The sequence below is a fragment of the Acytostelium subglobosum genome, assembly GCF_000787575.1.
Source record: "Acytostelium subglobosum LB1 DNA, scaffold: scaffold11, whole genome shotgun sequence".
NCBI classification, from domain to species: Eukaryota; Evosea; class Eumycetozoa; order Acytosteliales; family Acytosteliaceae; genus Acytostelium; species Acytostelium subglobosum.
In genome coordinates, this window is record NW_012236522.1 from 739219 (window position 1) to 753240 (window position 14022).

The 14022-nt window shown below is 41.5% G+C and overlaps 5 protein-coding genes across 5 annotated transcripts; 1 reads left to right on the plus strand and 4 right to left on the minus strand.

Annotated features, from left to right (window-relative positions):
• Positions 1-243: 243 nt before the first annotated feature.
• Positions 244-993, minus strand: SAMD00019534_061680 (hypothetical protein; the record flags this gene model as incomplete). Its single annotated transcript, XM_012898766.1, has 3 exons — positions 244-486; positions 572-659; positions 743-993. Coding segments are annotated over 3 exons (582 nt in total), but the record flags the coding sequence as incomplete, so codon positions are not given.
• An 805-nt stretch (positions 994-1798) lies between these two features.
• On the plus strand, positions 1799-2945 carry SAMD00019534_061690 (hypothetical protein; the record flags this gene model as incomplete). Its single annotated transcript, XM_012898767.1, has 2 exons — positions 1799-2075; positions 2146-2945. 2 exons carry the CDS (start codon positions 1799-1801, stop codon positions 2943-2945), a joined length of 1077 nt encoding a protein of 358 aa, XP_012754221.1.
• Positions 2946-3798: 853 nt separating this feature from the next.
• SAMD00019534_061700 (hypothetical protein) lies at positions 3799-5051 on the minus strand (the record flags this gene model as incomplete). Its single annotated transcript, XM_012898768.1, has 3 exons — positions 3799-4399; positions 4492-4837; positions 4922-5051. 3 exons carry the CDS (start codon positions 5049-5051, stop codon positions 3799-3801), a joined length of 1077 nt encoding a protein of 358 aa, XP_012754222.1.
• A 3014-nt stretch (positions 5052-8065) lies between these two features.
• Positions 8066-9074, minus strand: SAMD00019534_061710 (hypothetical protein; the record flags this gene model as incomplete). Its single annotated transcript, XM_012898769.1, has 5 exons — positions 8066-8227; positions 8298-8606; positions 8687-8763; positions 8829-8928; positions 9012-9074. 5 exons carry the CDS (start codon positions 9072-9074, stop codon positions 8066-8068), a joined length of 711 nt encoding a protein of 236 aa, XP_012754223.1.
• Positions 9075-9594: 520 nt separating this feature from the next.
• Positions 9595-12930, minus strand: SAMD00019534_061720 (hypothetical protein; the record flags this gene model as incomplete). Its single annotated transcript, XM_012898770.1, has 3 exons — positions 9595-10501; positions 10594-10751; positions 11158-12930. 3 exons carry the CDS (start codon positions 12928-12930, stop codon positions 9595-9597), a joined length of 2838 nt encoding a protein of 945 aa, XP_012754224.1.
• Between the last annotated feature and the right edge of the window lie 1092 nt (positions 12931-14022).

Sequence of the window (14022 nt, forward strand, 5' to 3'; positions counted from 1 at the left end):
GCACAAATAGACAAGTTCGATTCAATAAAGCATTCCATAGTATCTTGGAATGTGTTGTTAAAACGCATAATCATGATGATTCTGATCACTTCGATGGGTCATTGTTATAACTTTAATAATATTAATACACTCTTGTGATGTGTTGTGTCAATCCAAGCCAAGCTGGCGACTGGAAGTGAGTGATGGTGAACCTGTACAATGTATTGGAATAATTCCCAATCAATCGATCAATCAAACAATCGATCAAGATATGATATTGAGTTTCCATTCCTGGTCGAATGAAGATCGTTCCAAACCTTCCACAATGGTTCCCAATACTGATTGTTTCATGTAGCTAAATAATGAGAATATGATATTGTCTGTGTTGGCCACTGTTGACAATGCTCGTGATCCAATGTACACAATATCGATCTCGTTGTCCTCTATCTGTTTAAGTATCTCTGTTAATATATACAATGATTCTACGCTTATAGGTTGGTATTCAATCTATATTGGATTGGATTGGGTTGGATTGATCTAGAGAGTTAGAATGGCATCACCAATCAATCAAGGAATCGTCTTCAAAGTATACCTTTCTGGTGTCCAAGTAACTTTGATACTTAAACAGAGCAAGTTTAGCGCTGTTCTTTTCATCATTAAGGTAGTCCAGTGAGCTTGTTCTGATTTAAAAGATGTATGTGTCAGCAGGTGACATCACTTTGATTGATTGATTGATTGATCGATAGAGTGAGTCACAACATACACTGTGAGAAGATATAGTTCATCCTTATCTGGATCAAACACATTGACAACCTCTTGGAATGCTTTGTTTGTTGTTTCATCTGCATCAACGATCAACATTATCCTACTACCCTCCATATATTCATAATCACTGTTGTCATCTTGTTGTTGCTGTTGATCATCCTCAACTTGTTGTTCTTGTTCTTGTTCTTGTATAACATGCGCGGATGATGATGATGGTTGAGGTGATTGAATGTCATCATTGACCTCCAATACCGTAGTGTTATCAATAGTAGTGGCTTCAACAGGTTCTGTCATTTTGTTTGTTTTAGTCTTTATAGTAAGTAAGATAGTTATTCATGCGGTAGTCAGTCAGTCAGTCAATCGACTATCTTGGACGACATGTAGTACAAGCAAGTAGGTAGGTAGAGGTAATGTTGGTGTGTTGTCTAACCTTACTACCAACCCCCACACTCACTCAAGACATCATCAGTAATTTAATTTAATACATTCACAACTCACCACTATGCCATTCATACATAGACACACAAACTCACATGTATAACACCCCATATTGAACCTCGTTGATGAGCTTCAACACACACACACACACACACACAGACACTTACACCTCTCGCACACACTCATGCATCTAACAGCCCGACATTGTTGGAGGAGGGCAGGCATATTGTCCATACTAGGATCAATTGGCTGTTGACTCAATTTGAATTTAAAATGCATGCATATGGTCAACACGGCCTACTCTCCATATTAGGCATTAAGATAACTTCGCCTAAATGAACCTCTCTCTCTCACAGCCAAGAGTACAATATGCATACCGCATACACCTCTCACACACACACCAACATACCTCTCATCCATCCATCCATCCTTCATCCATTAATGTTATAGCACACAGCCATCGGATGCCTCTTCAGTATTAGTTTGACTCTGGTTCATCATTAATCAAATATATAAATAGTATTATATAAATAACTAAAGAGTATTTTTCAATTAATTAATTATTTAATTAATATATTATTAAATTCAAATCAATCAATCAAATCAATTTCCAAATATGGAAGATCATAAGAGAAAGAGTCAGGCCGGTACTGCCACAGAGGAGAACAAGAAAGCAAGAGTTGAGTCTCACTCGAAACATACCGAACCCGCTTCAATCACCATCCCCAATGATGGTGATGCCCTACTTTTAAAGTTGGCCCACTCTCGTGCCATGTCCATCAAGACCAGAGATGAGATCATCTTTTCCGCTCAAAGAGATGATAACCTGTGTAAAGTGTTTAAGGGTCTATGTGACAAGAAGTTCTTATCCGTCCCAGTATTCACTCAAGGAGGTATGTGTAATAATTGATTGATTGAACAATAATAACCTTACAATTTCTAACTGATCTTACAAATAATTAGATAGAAAGAAGTGGTTGTCATTCATTGACATCTTTGACATTGTCAAATATGTTAATCATCACTTTGGAAAGGAGAAGATGTCACCAGAGCATGACTTCTGGAAACTTTCCCAAGAGTCTGAGCAGTTCCAGGGACTGCGAGTGGACGATGTTATGTCCTTCCCCACCAAGGAGAACAAGTTCCATCCAATCACCCAAGACTACTCACTGTTGTCGGTGGTCGAGATCATGGCCAGAGACCAACATGCCCATCATATCCCCATCTTAAACAACATGAAGGAGCGTCATCTCGTCTCTATCTTGACCATGTCCCAGATGGTCAAGTACGTCCACGACAACCTACAGTACCTCGGTACCAAGAAGGACTTGCTTGTCAGCGAAATGCGTGGCCTATGCAATGATGGCGACATTGTCACCGTCCCAACCACCATGATCACAATTGATGCCTTCAAGCTCATGGAGGAGAAGAACATCAGTGGTTTGGCTGTTGTCGATGACAAGGGCGTACTGGTGGACACCCTCTCCACACGAGACCTCAAGGCGATGGCCACCGATGGCTCGCTCTTCTGGAAGCTCTACCGCCCAGTGTCTGCCTTCTTGGACTTTATCAAGAAGGACGCCAACACCATCCGTCCAAGACACGCCATCTTTGCCCTCAAGACCGACACCTTTGAGTCAGTCCTGAACAAGATCTTCACCAACGAGGTACACCGTATCTTTATCGTCGATCATGCCGACACCAAGAAACCAATCGGTGTAGTAAGTTTGGGTGACCTCCTCCTGCAGATCCTTCCAATCTAAACGAATTCAAGTGTTTCCGCTGTGCTCCTAAACAAACAACACTCGCCCATGTACATAGTGTAAGAAAATTGGAAAGAATCAATCTACTTATATCATTCATCAACAATCCATCAATCCAAACCAACCAAACAAACAACAACTTGTTCGTAACTATCTCTTCATCCATCCAAACTTTCAGTGGAAATAGAAATAGAGTCAATAAAATGGTAATAATTGCCACAATCAATCAACCAACATGTAATGATAAAAGAGAATAACTATTATTCTTATTTAGAGGGCTGGTAGGTCTTAGAAAGAGAGATATTATCTCAATCAGAGAATGAGAGGTAGAGACATTCGGGTGGTGGAACTGGTATCCTTTCAAATGGAGTTATACAATCCTTTCCATCTTGGTCTAGACCTAGGAACATACATCGATCACCAGTTTTCTCGATATTGAATACTTGTTCGACTTGTCTTGCGATTGACAAATAGAGTTCACCTTGAGTAAAGTCTACTCTCTTTGCTATATCTCATTGATATGGTGTACTTGTGGAAGGTCCTTTCTTTTTGTTCCTGTAGTTGGTGACATTGTACTTGTTATGGTTAGATAGACTCTAAAGGGACATGTCATTCATCTCACTCGATATCTAGGTCTCATAGAATGGTTGTGTCTGATGAACTATAGTTCCTGGAACTGATCAATTGATGGAGCTCCATTGACAAATTTATCATTGGTAGTTAACTACATTAGACTGTCGGGTTTCCATCTTTGCATTTCCCTGTTTAGGTCGTTGGACTGGCTGAATGGCTAGACATTGGTTTGAAAGGTTGGTTGGTTTTATTTGAGAGGGTTGGCTGGATAACCATGCCATTATGAATACAGTCCAGCCTTCATTACACATTGGGTGAATATGATGTCCTTCACTGCTTGGAATACTACACGAATGTTGTCGGTATCAGTCGCACAGGTGATGTGTGAATAGATGCTCTTGTTCTCGTTCTTGTTGATCTGCATGAATCGCTCCTTGATGTAGTTGGCGCCACGCTCAAAGTCCTTGCCGCCCTTGTACTCTGGGAACGTCTCGGCCAGATCGGCCGACTTGATCTTCTCGCGGAACAGATCCGACTTGTTGAGGAACAGAATGATGGGAGTGTTGTTGAACCATGTGTTGCACACGTCGTTAAAGACACGCATCGACTCTAGCATACGGTTGGTGGTGTTGTCTTCGTATAGCAGCTGGTCATATTCACTCAGAGCAACACAGAACACTACGGCAGTGACATCGTCAAAACATGACAACCACTTCTTTCGCTCACTACGTTGGCCTCCAACGTCTACCATTCTGAACTTAATCTTGCCAACCTCAAAGTTGATCTCATGCACTCCTCTGGTCATCACTCTTGTATGTAGTATGTCTTGGTCTGTTGGTAAGTATACCTGGGATATCATTCTATCAATGTTGTCAAAGAAACTGGAATAGTTGAGAGAGAGGAGTAAGGTATGTTAGTATTGGAAAGTATTGATGTTGTTGTTCTTGACCTTGGCATGTCGTTATCTACATACTATGGAGCAGAGTCTGGAAGTGTACTAAACTCTGATACTCTCTTCATGGCTTGCTTGATGCTTGGATCAGCCCAGAGTCCTTTGATTTGCTTGCCACGGTCCTCACCCATCTCATTCCAGTTGTCTGTGGAGGCCACCGAGTTTAAGGAGGTGAGGTCCTTTACCATTGTGGCTGCTTCAGCATTTGCTTGATCAACATTCATTCCTATTCGGGACATTCCATCCAACAGGATTCTCATATTGTCCAGTATGTTCCTGTATATAATTGGCTTAAACTCCTTCCTCTCATCGTCACTATATCCACTCTGATGAATAATCTTCATTTGTTTGGCGATTGTTGATTTGCCTTATTGATTGGATTGATGTGATTGATGTGTTGGTTAACATCCTTGATTGATTGAAGATTGATGGAGTAGACTATAACACATACCTGATTCACCGGCACCAAGTAACAATAACTTGACTTCATTGTACTTCTTCTTTCTCTCTTTCTCGATCTGAGAGTTAATATCTTGATTGGCTTTGGCATCTTCGCCACTTGCAGAACATATGTTTCCCATTATTTGACTACTTTTTTAAGTTGGTTAGGTTGTAAGATGTTGTAGCTGTTGTTGTAGATGTTGTAGTTGTAGTATTTGTAGTAGTATTACAAGTATTGTATTTGGCTATATTAAAAAAGGCAAAGATTAGAGAAGGGAAGAGATAGATAGATGATCGTGATGAGGAGGGGCTGGGAAGTTGACAAACACTTAATCACGATAAATGTACATTTATCAATAATATCATTGCAATCTCACAATGAGTGAGTGAGCAAGCACAGACACACATTGCAACAACATCAACAACCACACACAAACACAACACCAAGACAAACACAACAGAGACAAAGACAAAGACAAAACACAACAAAGGGGTGTGTTTGATATTGATCGTCCGTCCTTGGACCATCTATCTAAACTAAACTTATAAATCACCATCATCTAATTAACACAAAAGTTAGATGGACAGACACAAAATATTGATGTGGGCCAAATACAGACAGACATGTTCCGTCCGGACTGATAGGTCAATAGACAAAAAATGAGTTATAAATAGGTTGTTTGGTTAAGGCAAGTCATCGAATCGGACGGGTAATCCATGCGGGGCCTTGTGTCTTGGTGGGTAGGGCCCGCTTGATCGTGATTTTGGTGCTTTTGCTTCCAAAGGTGAGTCGATCGTGGAAGCTTGCTTGTTTTTTTTGGGTGGAAACTTCGAAGGATTGGTCACATGAATGGCACCCATTGTCGGGCGACATTGATAGTGAGACCTTCTTCGATTACTAACAAAACAAGGATGATGAGGTGGAACGGTATTGTATGCCAATGCATTGCAAATATATCTGTACATGGTAATGGTCGGAGGGTATCATTACCTTGTTTATACTAACTAATGAACTAATGAACTAATTAACTATCTATCTAACTAACAATATTTATATAGGACTGCTAGAGATGTCGTTGATAAAGTGAAGTCGAATTGAAGGTAAATTGAAGGATAGTGATGCAAGGATAGGTGGGCGGATGGATGGATGTTGTTTACATACAAGAGAGTGATAGTAGTTGAGTTGAGTTGAGTTGAGAACAACAACAACATTAACCAAAGGTGATAAGAATGAGTGATATATAAACAGTCTAATATAATATATATAAAGGAACACTTTGGAGCACAGCCGCACAACTCTTTTACTCTACACATAAGGTGATGATGAGAGATGATGTTGCTGCTGATGATGTTGTTTGTAAAGCAGACCAGGTATGGATGATCAATCCACACACCGAGTGCTCACAGGTCGTGATCGTAGTGTGACTGGTGGCACGCCAACCTGTGTGTGAGTGTGAAGGTGTTTGATCATCCCACTTGATTGATTGGTTGGATAGGTTGAAAGGAATGAGTGTTACGCACCATGTTATGTATGTTGTTAATGCATTATGTGTTTGGGGTGTGAATGTGTGGTGGTGATTGATTCTGATCATCTACGATTGGTGTTAATGTGAAGTGAAGGGGAAGATAAGGAAGGTGGTATGGTTTATGGTTGGAAGGTGGATGGATGGAAGGTAATGTTGGACTCCCTTTAAGTATCATGACTTCCATAGGCGGACATGAACACCAATTTTGGATTGATGGCGATGACATTGTTGATAGGGTGTGCATTTCATTAATAATATATATATGTGTAATTACCTGTAATTGTTATTGTCGTGTCGTTGTTGATGGTTGCAATGTCTTGTTATTATTATTATTATTATTATTATTCACTTCTTGTCTTTGTCTGAGAGTGAGTAAGTATAAGGTAGAGATAGAAAGTTTGATTGATAGTGAACTGAGTTAGTGAGTGAGAGATGGAGAGACAAAGTGAGTAAATGAATATGAATTGTATGACAATAGTTAAAGTAGATGGACGTTGAATTGAGAGGTTAACATTGTTGGTACTAGCTTAAACACATTACCCGAGGCCGATCCTTTGCAGGTTGACCACATTAAATCAAGATTGAAGGGACTGCAAAATAAATCAAAATTTGCAAAATTCCCCAAGGACCAATCAAAAATAGATTGGACGTTGGTCGTTGATTTTGTCTCTAAGTCCAATGGGGAAGGAACACAATGGATGTCAAAGGTCGACCAAAGATGATACAATTGTTGTTCAGGACATGGTAGTGATGATTGACTATGGAGGAGGTTCTTACCTTTAAAACAAAGTCTATATGTATCTATATATCTAACTTGTGTCGTTTTGAAAATGAACCAGTCACTCGCCTCATGTTTTGATCAGAACGAAACGATCACAATTAATTGTTGACCCCATGATAAAACAAGACCATCAAGACGTGCATGGATGGAATCTAAATCTCCCAAAATAGGGCACAAACATTCCATCGAGTCAGTTCCATGATTGATTGATGTCAATGTTGGGAAGGGAATGTCAAAAAAATATCTGTTGATCATAACAAGTTTGTGTTTGGTTGAATAGGGCAGTGTTGCGCAATGTCACTTGGTCCTTGAATGGATAACCAAGGAAGTATTCTACCTCACAGTAAATCAAGCTATGCCGTGTTAAAGGTCACAACTAGGAGGTAATGTCCCAGATTGTGATGGTGTGATTACGATCTCAAAAAGCATATGTCCATCTGCTGCTATAGTAGATGAATCATACTTGTTATATATTTATCACATCGATGATATGTCTTGTGTCTGCATTCTGCTGTTGTTGTTGCTGCTGTCAACGAGGTCGGGGAATCGTGATCACCCTTTAGTCGTGTCCAAATATCATCGGTTGTTTGTTGCTGTTGGCGACACTTGTCAGTCGTTGTTGAGTGTCATCAGCCGGATGTCCAATGAGAGAGAGTACTGATGTGATGAGGATGTGTGTTTGCATTGAGTCCTGTGTGGGTAGTTTGTGGCTTGTCCAATGATTGAAGTTGAATTGATACATTGATGAATGAATGAATGGATGAATGATTGAGTTGGATGATTGCGTTGATTGATTGAATGATTGCTACCTTGATAGCCTTATTATGCTGAGCAATGTTGTAGGCAATCACTTTCTTCCATCATTTGAGGTGAACTCTACAAAGTCATCAATGAGCAGTGGCCATGCTTCAGATTCGTCATAGTTGGATAGGTCACCTTTGACAGTCTTTGAGAACTCCAAGAAGCAAACCCATTGATCCATGTTGATCACTTTATATGACTTGGTGTTCTGTTTAAGAGAGAGTGATGTGTTAGATTGAGAATGTGTGACTCAAGGTGATGATAGAGGTATGACTTACTCTTAGGAATTTGATAAAGGATTTGGTATGTGGACCGTCCGGTAGGACCAACTCGAGCATCTCTGCTGCAATCTGGAGATCAACAGACTTCTTACTCTCAATCTCACTGGCGAAGCGGAAGGAGAACTTGTATAACTCTGAGAATTTGATTGGGTCCAGCTTGATTTGATGTGTCATTGTTTGCAGTGTCCTCTTTAGGTTCGGCAGGTCATTGCATCTCAGTTGCTCGAATCCAACCTTAAACTCATCATATGTAAAGTATCCCATCTTCTTTGCGTTCATTGTCCATGCTAGTATCAACACTTGAATCTATATATGTGTGTGTATGCGAAGAGGATTAGTCACAATGACATAGGCAGGGTATCTCATTATGTAAAGGTATAACATACACTGTCAGGGGCAAGGCCTAGATCATGACAGAAACTCGTTATTCCATCTGGACCTATTATTGACTTGTCGGCTGGGTCTAAGTTTGTGATTGAGGGAGGGTTAATATTCAATCCTCATCTGTGCTACTCTGTATTAACATACCTTGGTACTTCTCAAACAGTGCGCATATAGGTGACTTGCCACTCGTAACAAGTTTCTTCACAGGTTGATGTACAATATCATCCTCGTTCTTCCTCTTTTTCTGTTGTTGTTGATGACAGCGGCGTTGTTATGTGAGTATGATGAATGATTGAATGAGTCGTTGGTGTATATCTCAAAACCTACACTCTCTTGGGTCTTTGGTGGAATTGTGACCTTTGTAGTTGTTGTTGAAGCCTTTCTAACCATTGTTTATCTCTCTATTCTATCTGTTTATCTATCTGTTTGTGTTTATAAATTAACTTGATTTGAACAACAACTACCTTTATAAAATCACTTTTCTTATATAGAGTTTAGTTGTAGATTTGAGTGATTGGTTGTAGTTGTTGTAATTATGTATCTCTTCCTTCTGTGTGTGTTTGAGCTCGAAATGACTTTCAAATTTTCCCAATGAGTTTGGTTGATTGCTTCTGAAGATGGTTTTGAGTGTGTGACCTTCCAAGAAACACTTGCTTATGTTGATTTGGACTGAAGTGAGTGTGAAAGAATTTCAATCATCCCTCATTTCAAGATTATTTGTTGGGTGGACTGAGTCAAGATTTGACCAATGAATGTATGAAGGAATGAAGTGACCTTGATTTATTAAACTTGGTACATTGGAATTAACCAATATGGCCAACATGTCGGACAGGATTGCTATACAGGGAAGGGTTAAACAAGGTTGCAAATGGATGATAGGGATGATAATGCAGATAAAACTAGTGGGGGATTACTTGAGAATGCTCTGACGCGAGGGTATGATGGATGGACGACGTAATATCTTGGTCGCTGGAGATGTCGGTGAAGTGGTGTTGGCCGAGGATGAGCCAGAGTTCTCTTTGTTGAGCAAGGTGGCGATCGTGTCTCCCTTGATGATCGACTTTCTCGGTGCCATAAATGTCTTCTTTGGTGACTTGGCGTTGATAAGCGATGTCTTTGGCACGATGGACTTGCGAGGCGCCACAGACATGCGAGCCTTTGGAGCTGGTGATAGAGGACTGATGGTGCTCTCCGACAGATTGTTGCTTGTTGTTGTTGTTGTTGATGTCATTGATGACTTTGGGGCGATTGGTGATAGGGTGCTCAGTGACATTGACATGGATGACGTTGATTGGAATAGGTTGTCTGATCCACCGACATCTGCATCATTTGGTGAAGTCATTGATCGCTTGTTCATCGTTTGTAGTGCAGAGATCTCTGCCATCTTTATCTCGTGATCTCGCTGCTTCAGACGCTGTTCAATCTCGGCCAGCTTCTTCCTGCGCACCTTTAGCTCGCTCTCGATGGCGACAAACTGTGCTTCGCGCTCTGCCACACGCTTCTCGCGGTCGCATAGTGCTGCCTCGCGCTCGGCCAGCGCAGTCTGGCTGGCACTAATGTCTGTGGTTGCTGACACCATCTCTTGGGCCAACTCATTGAGACGTGCCTCCTCGCATTTGAGCCACGACTCCTTCTCATTCAACTCCATCTTTCGTTCCTCCAATTCAAACTCTCTTTCTTCCAACGAGTACTCATACACCTTCACAGTATCTTCACGTTGTTCCACCTCTTTACGTGCCTTCTCCACTACCATCCTCTCTTCTCTAATAGCTTCCTTATCGCATTCCAATTGGAATCGTTCGTCATCAAAGTCGTCCCTAATGTTTGATTGAGTGATTGATTGATTAGTGAGTGTGTTGTTTGACGTCATATGATTGATCAACATCACAATGATGAATGAATAACGTACATTGATAGCACTTTGGAAGGAGTGACAGCGGCAGGTGATGCAGCAGGACTGCTGTGATCCATCTTCTTCCTCTTCAATGGCGTGAAGGATGTGTTATCATTTCTCTTGCTCATGTCTGTCGTCTGTATCTTTATGTCCACACACTGTTGTAATGTGCTCTATAATTCGTTGTTATGTGTTTGACAATGTAAGTGACCTGGCATCAACACTCTGATGTTGTGTACATCTTAGATGTTACAACTGTTTATCCGTTAAACAATTCAAATTCAAAATTTAAAAAGGCGCCACTCACACCAACTCATGCAAGGGTATGATTCCAGATGGATGGATTGATGGATAGACATATTGTTTATAATATATTTACAAAGTGATAATTAATATATGTGTTGATATTAAACCGTAATCCAAAAAGCTATGTTTGGCTATACATAATAGCCTGTGATCATCAAGCCTACGTGTGACGGAACGAATCATTCCACATCTTATCTCGTATGTTCTAATGTTTGGAGTACACCTTGCTGTTGCCTTGATACTTGTGACCAAAGTTTGCTCACTCAGGTATACCTTCTCTGGTGTCTTGAACGCACATGTCAGTGACTTGAAATGCTGCACCATCCTTGGCATTGGGTCTGGCTCATCCCCGTTCTGGAACATTGATGAGTTTAATATACATTTGGTGAAGACTTGGACTGAGGGCACAGCATCGCCAGAGTCATTCTCAGCAGACATAATAACATGTCCAATCTGTTTGATATGATAGAGAGACAATGCTCTAAGATTAAATGGAAGAATGAGTTCATGTTCAAAACATCCGCCAAGAGTGAGCTCAGTCAGTGCGTCGGGTAGAGTGATCATCTGGTTGAAGTTGTTTCCAAAGGCCAACGACTTGAGGCTTGTTGGCAAGGTGTCGGCTCCAACCGGGTGATTAAAGAAGTCTCCAAATTTCAACCTAACAATTGAGTTGGGCAAAGATCCAGGTGACAGCGCAGTGTTGTAATGGCGTCCCAGTGTCAAGTCTGTTACAAACTCTGGTATGAGACCTGGCGTGAGCTCTTGGTTGAAGCCCCCGCCAAGTGTCAGATAGCGGATGGACAATGGGAGGGACAGCGGCACGATGAAATCATTCAAGTATGTAACAGGCTCCCGTAACACCCAAGGCTGTGCCGGATAGTCCGTTGGATATTGAGTGTATGCGTCGCCAATGGTGAGCACCTTGAGCGAATCGGGCAACACACCTGGCCCAATGCGCTGAAATAGACAATAGTCATCATCCATAGAAAGGTCGGTGAGTGATGGAGGGAGGACACCTGGCAAGAGAGGGTGTCTAAAGTCCGACCCAAGATTGAGCCACTCAAGTTTGGGTGGCAGAATACCTGGCGGCAGCTCTTGATCGAAAGTGATATAGAATGTGAGGTCGGTGAGGTTCATGGGCAGTGAGCCAGGGAGCAATGGTTGACTGTGTCCATGGAAGATCGACAGGCGTTGTAGCGATTCAGGTAGTACACCTGGATTGATTTCTTGATAATATTGGTAAAGGTCAAGTGTGTCCAACTTTGACGGGAGCATGCCGGGCGTGAGCACAGTGCTGCCGTCCCAGCCGGTGTACAGACGCTCAATTGACACTGGAAGAGTGATGGGGGAGGGTGGACTGTAATCGGATTGGAATGTGAGGTCCTGGAGTGAAGGCGGGAAGGCCTTGAGAGGGATGGCATAAGGGTATGAACCGATAAAGGCTAACTCAGTGAGCGACATTGGTAGGACACCGACCTCGATTGGCTGGAGGAACCATTCGCCGAATCGAAGTATGGTGATGGAGTCGGGGAAGTAGCCTGGGAATAGGAATGAGTTGAAGTAGTGTCCAAACTCCATCTGTGTAAGTGAGCCCGGTAGCTTGGGTATCCTGCAGTTGGCCTCGAGTGTCCTCCTGGGGAAGTCATAGTTGCTGTAGAATCTGAGGGTTTGGAGCGTCTCGGGCAGCGCGCCACTCTCTATCTTGCTGTTGTAGTGATTGCCAATGAAGAGTTTGATCAAGGACGATGGTAGCGTCCCGACCATGATGTCCTTATTGAATTCCCAACCCAAGGTAAGCGTTGTGATCGTGTCAGGTAGGCAACCAATTCCAATCTGTCTATTAAATGCTGGTCCAAATGATAATGTCTTGATTTCAATTATAGTGGTGTGATTGTCGTCATCATTGTCATCGTCATTGGAGTTGTTGGACAATTGTCTTGGACGGATGTCACCTGGAGTGATTGGATCATTACCGTGTAGCGACCAAAACACCTCCTCCCTTGGAGACCTAAACAACGATACTTCTTTCTTCAACAATGAGTACATCCTTTTACTAGTCAATGCTAGAAATGCTACATCCGAGTCATGAGGCCTCATCTGATCAATCAGAACTCTCAACACAGTCAGTGACAAACTCTCCATCTTCTACTTTTTCTTCCTTTCAAAATAATGATATTGATTGATTGATTGATTGAACTTGGTATATGATATTATAACAACATAGTAGTAGTAGTAGTATAACAACAATAATGAAAGAATGAATGGATGAATGAAGTAGATGAATGATCAATGAGTAAAGATATTAATGTCAAAGTTCAAGAATGAGAAACATCAAAGATTGCAAGTGACACCCCTTCACAAGTCTGTAACAACTTTGAAGACATGTCAAACACTTGTAGTAGTTGTAGTTGTAGTAGGTGTAGCAGTAGTAATAGATGGAATCATTACCTCATACAGTGTTGGTACAGAACTTATTGCCATTTATAGCTCCCGATAGTAGGTTGTTGGAGAATCAGTTTGACTTGTGTTATTTGGCATTGACTTGCAAGAGATTGTATTCAATACTAAAGAGTCATTCATTACTTGATTGCTGCTAAGGTTAGCTTGGGTTCTGCAGGGTTCAACGGGTGTTGTGGGTGGATTCTTCAAATATTTGTTTTGGAATCCAAGGTCCGACCCGTGATGACCCTTTGCAACCTCCAACATAGTAATAGCGACCAATTAATACATATATATAATACAACATCTGATGTCTGAGGAGCTAACCCAGTTAATAGTCACCAGAGTTAAGCAAGCAGGTGTCAAATGCTTCTTCTGCGGTACTGAGTTGGATATCTGGGTCTTGGGCAAACACCTGCCCGTGTGCGCCAAACTGTGTTACAATATCATCATTGATATGTTCCAGACTAAAGAATCACAGGAGGAGACTCACACGTTGAGGCTGCGTATAGAGGAGTTAGAGGGAATCATCAAGTCATTATCGCAACAACAACAACAACAACCACAGCCACAACAACAACAGCCACAACAACAACAGCCACAACCAACATCGTTGTCATCAACACTCACGCTTCAGCAAATGAAGACGCCAACCAAACAAGGTGCGGCAGAGAACAATAGAGAGCTGATGAATATCAC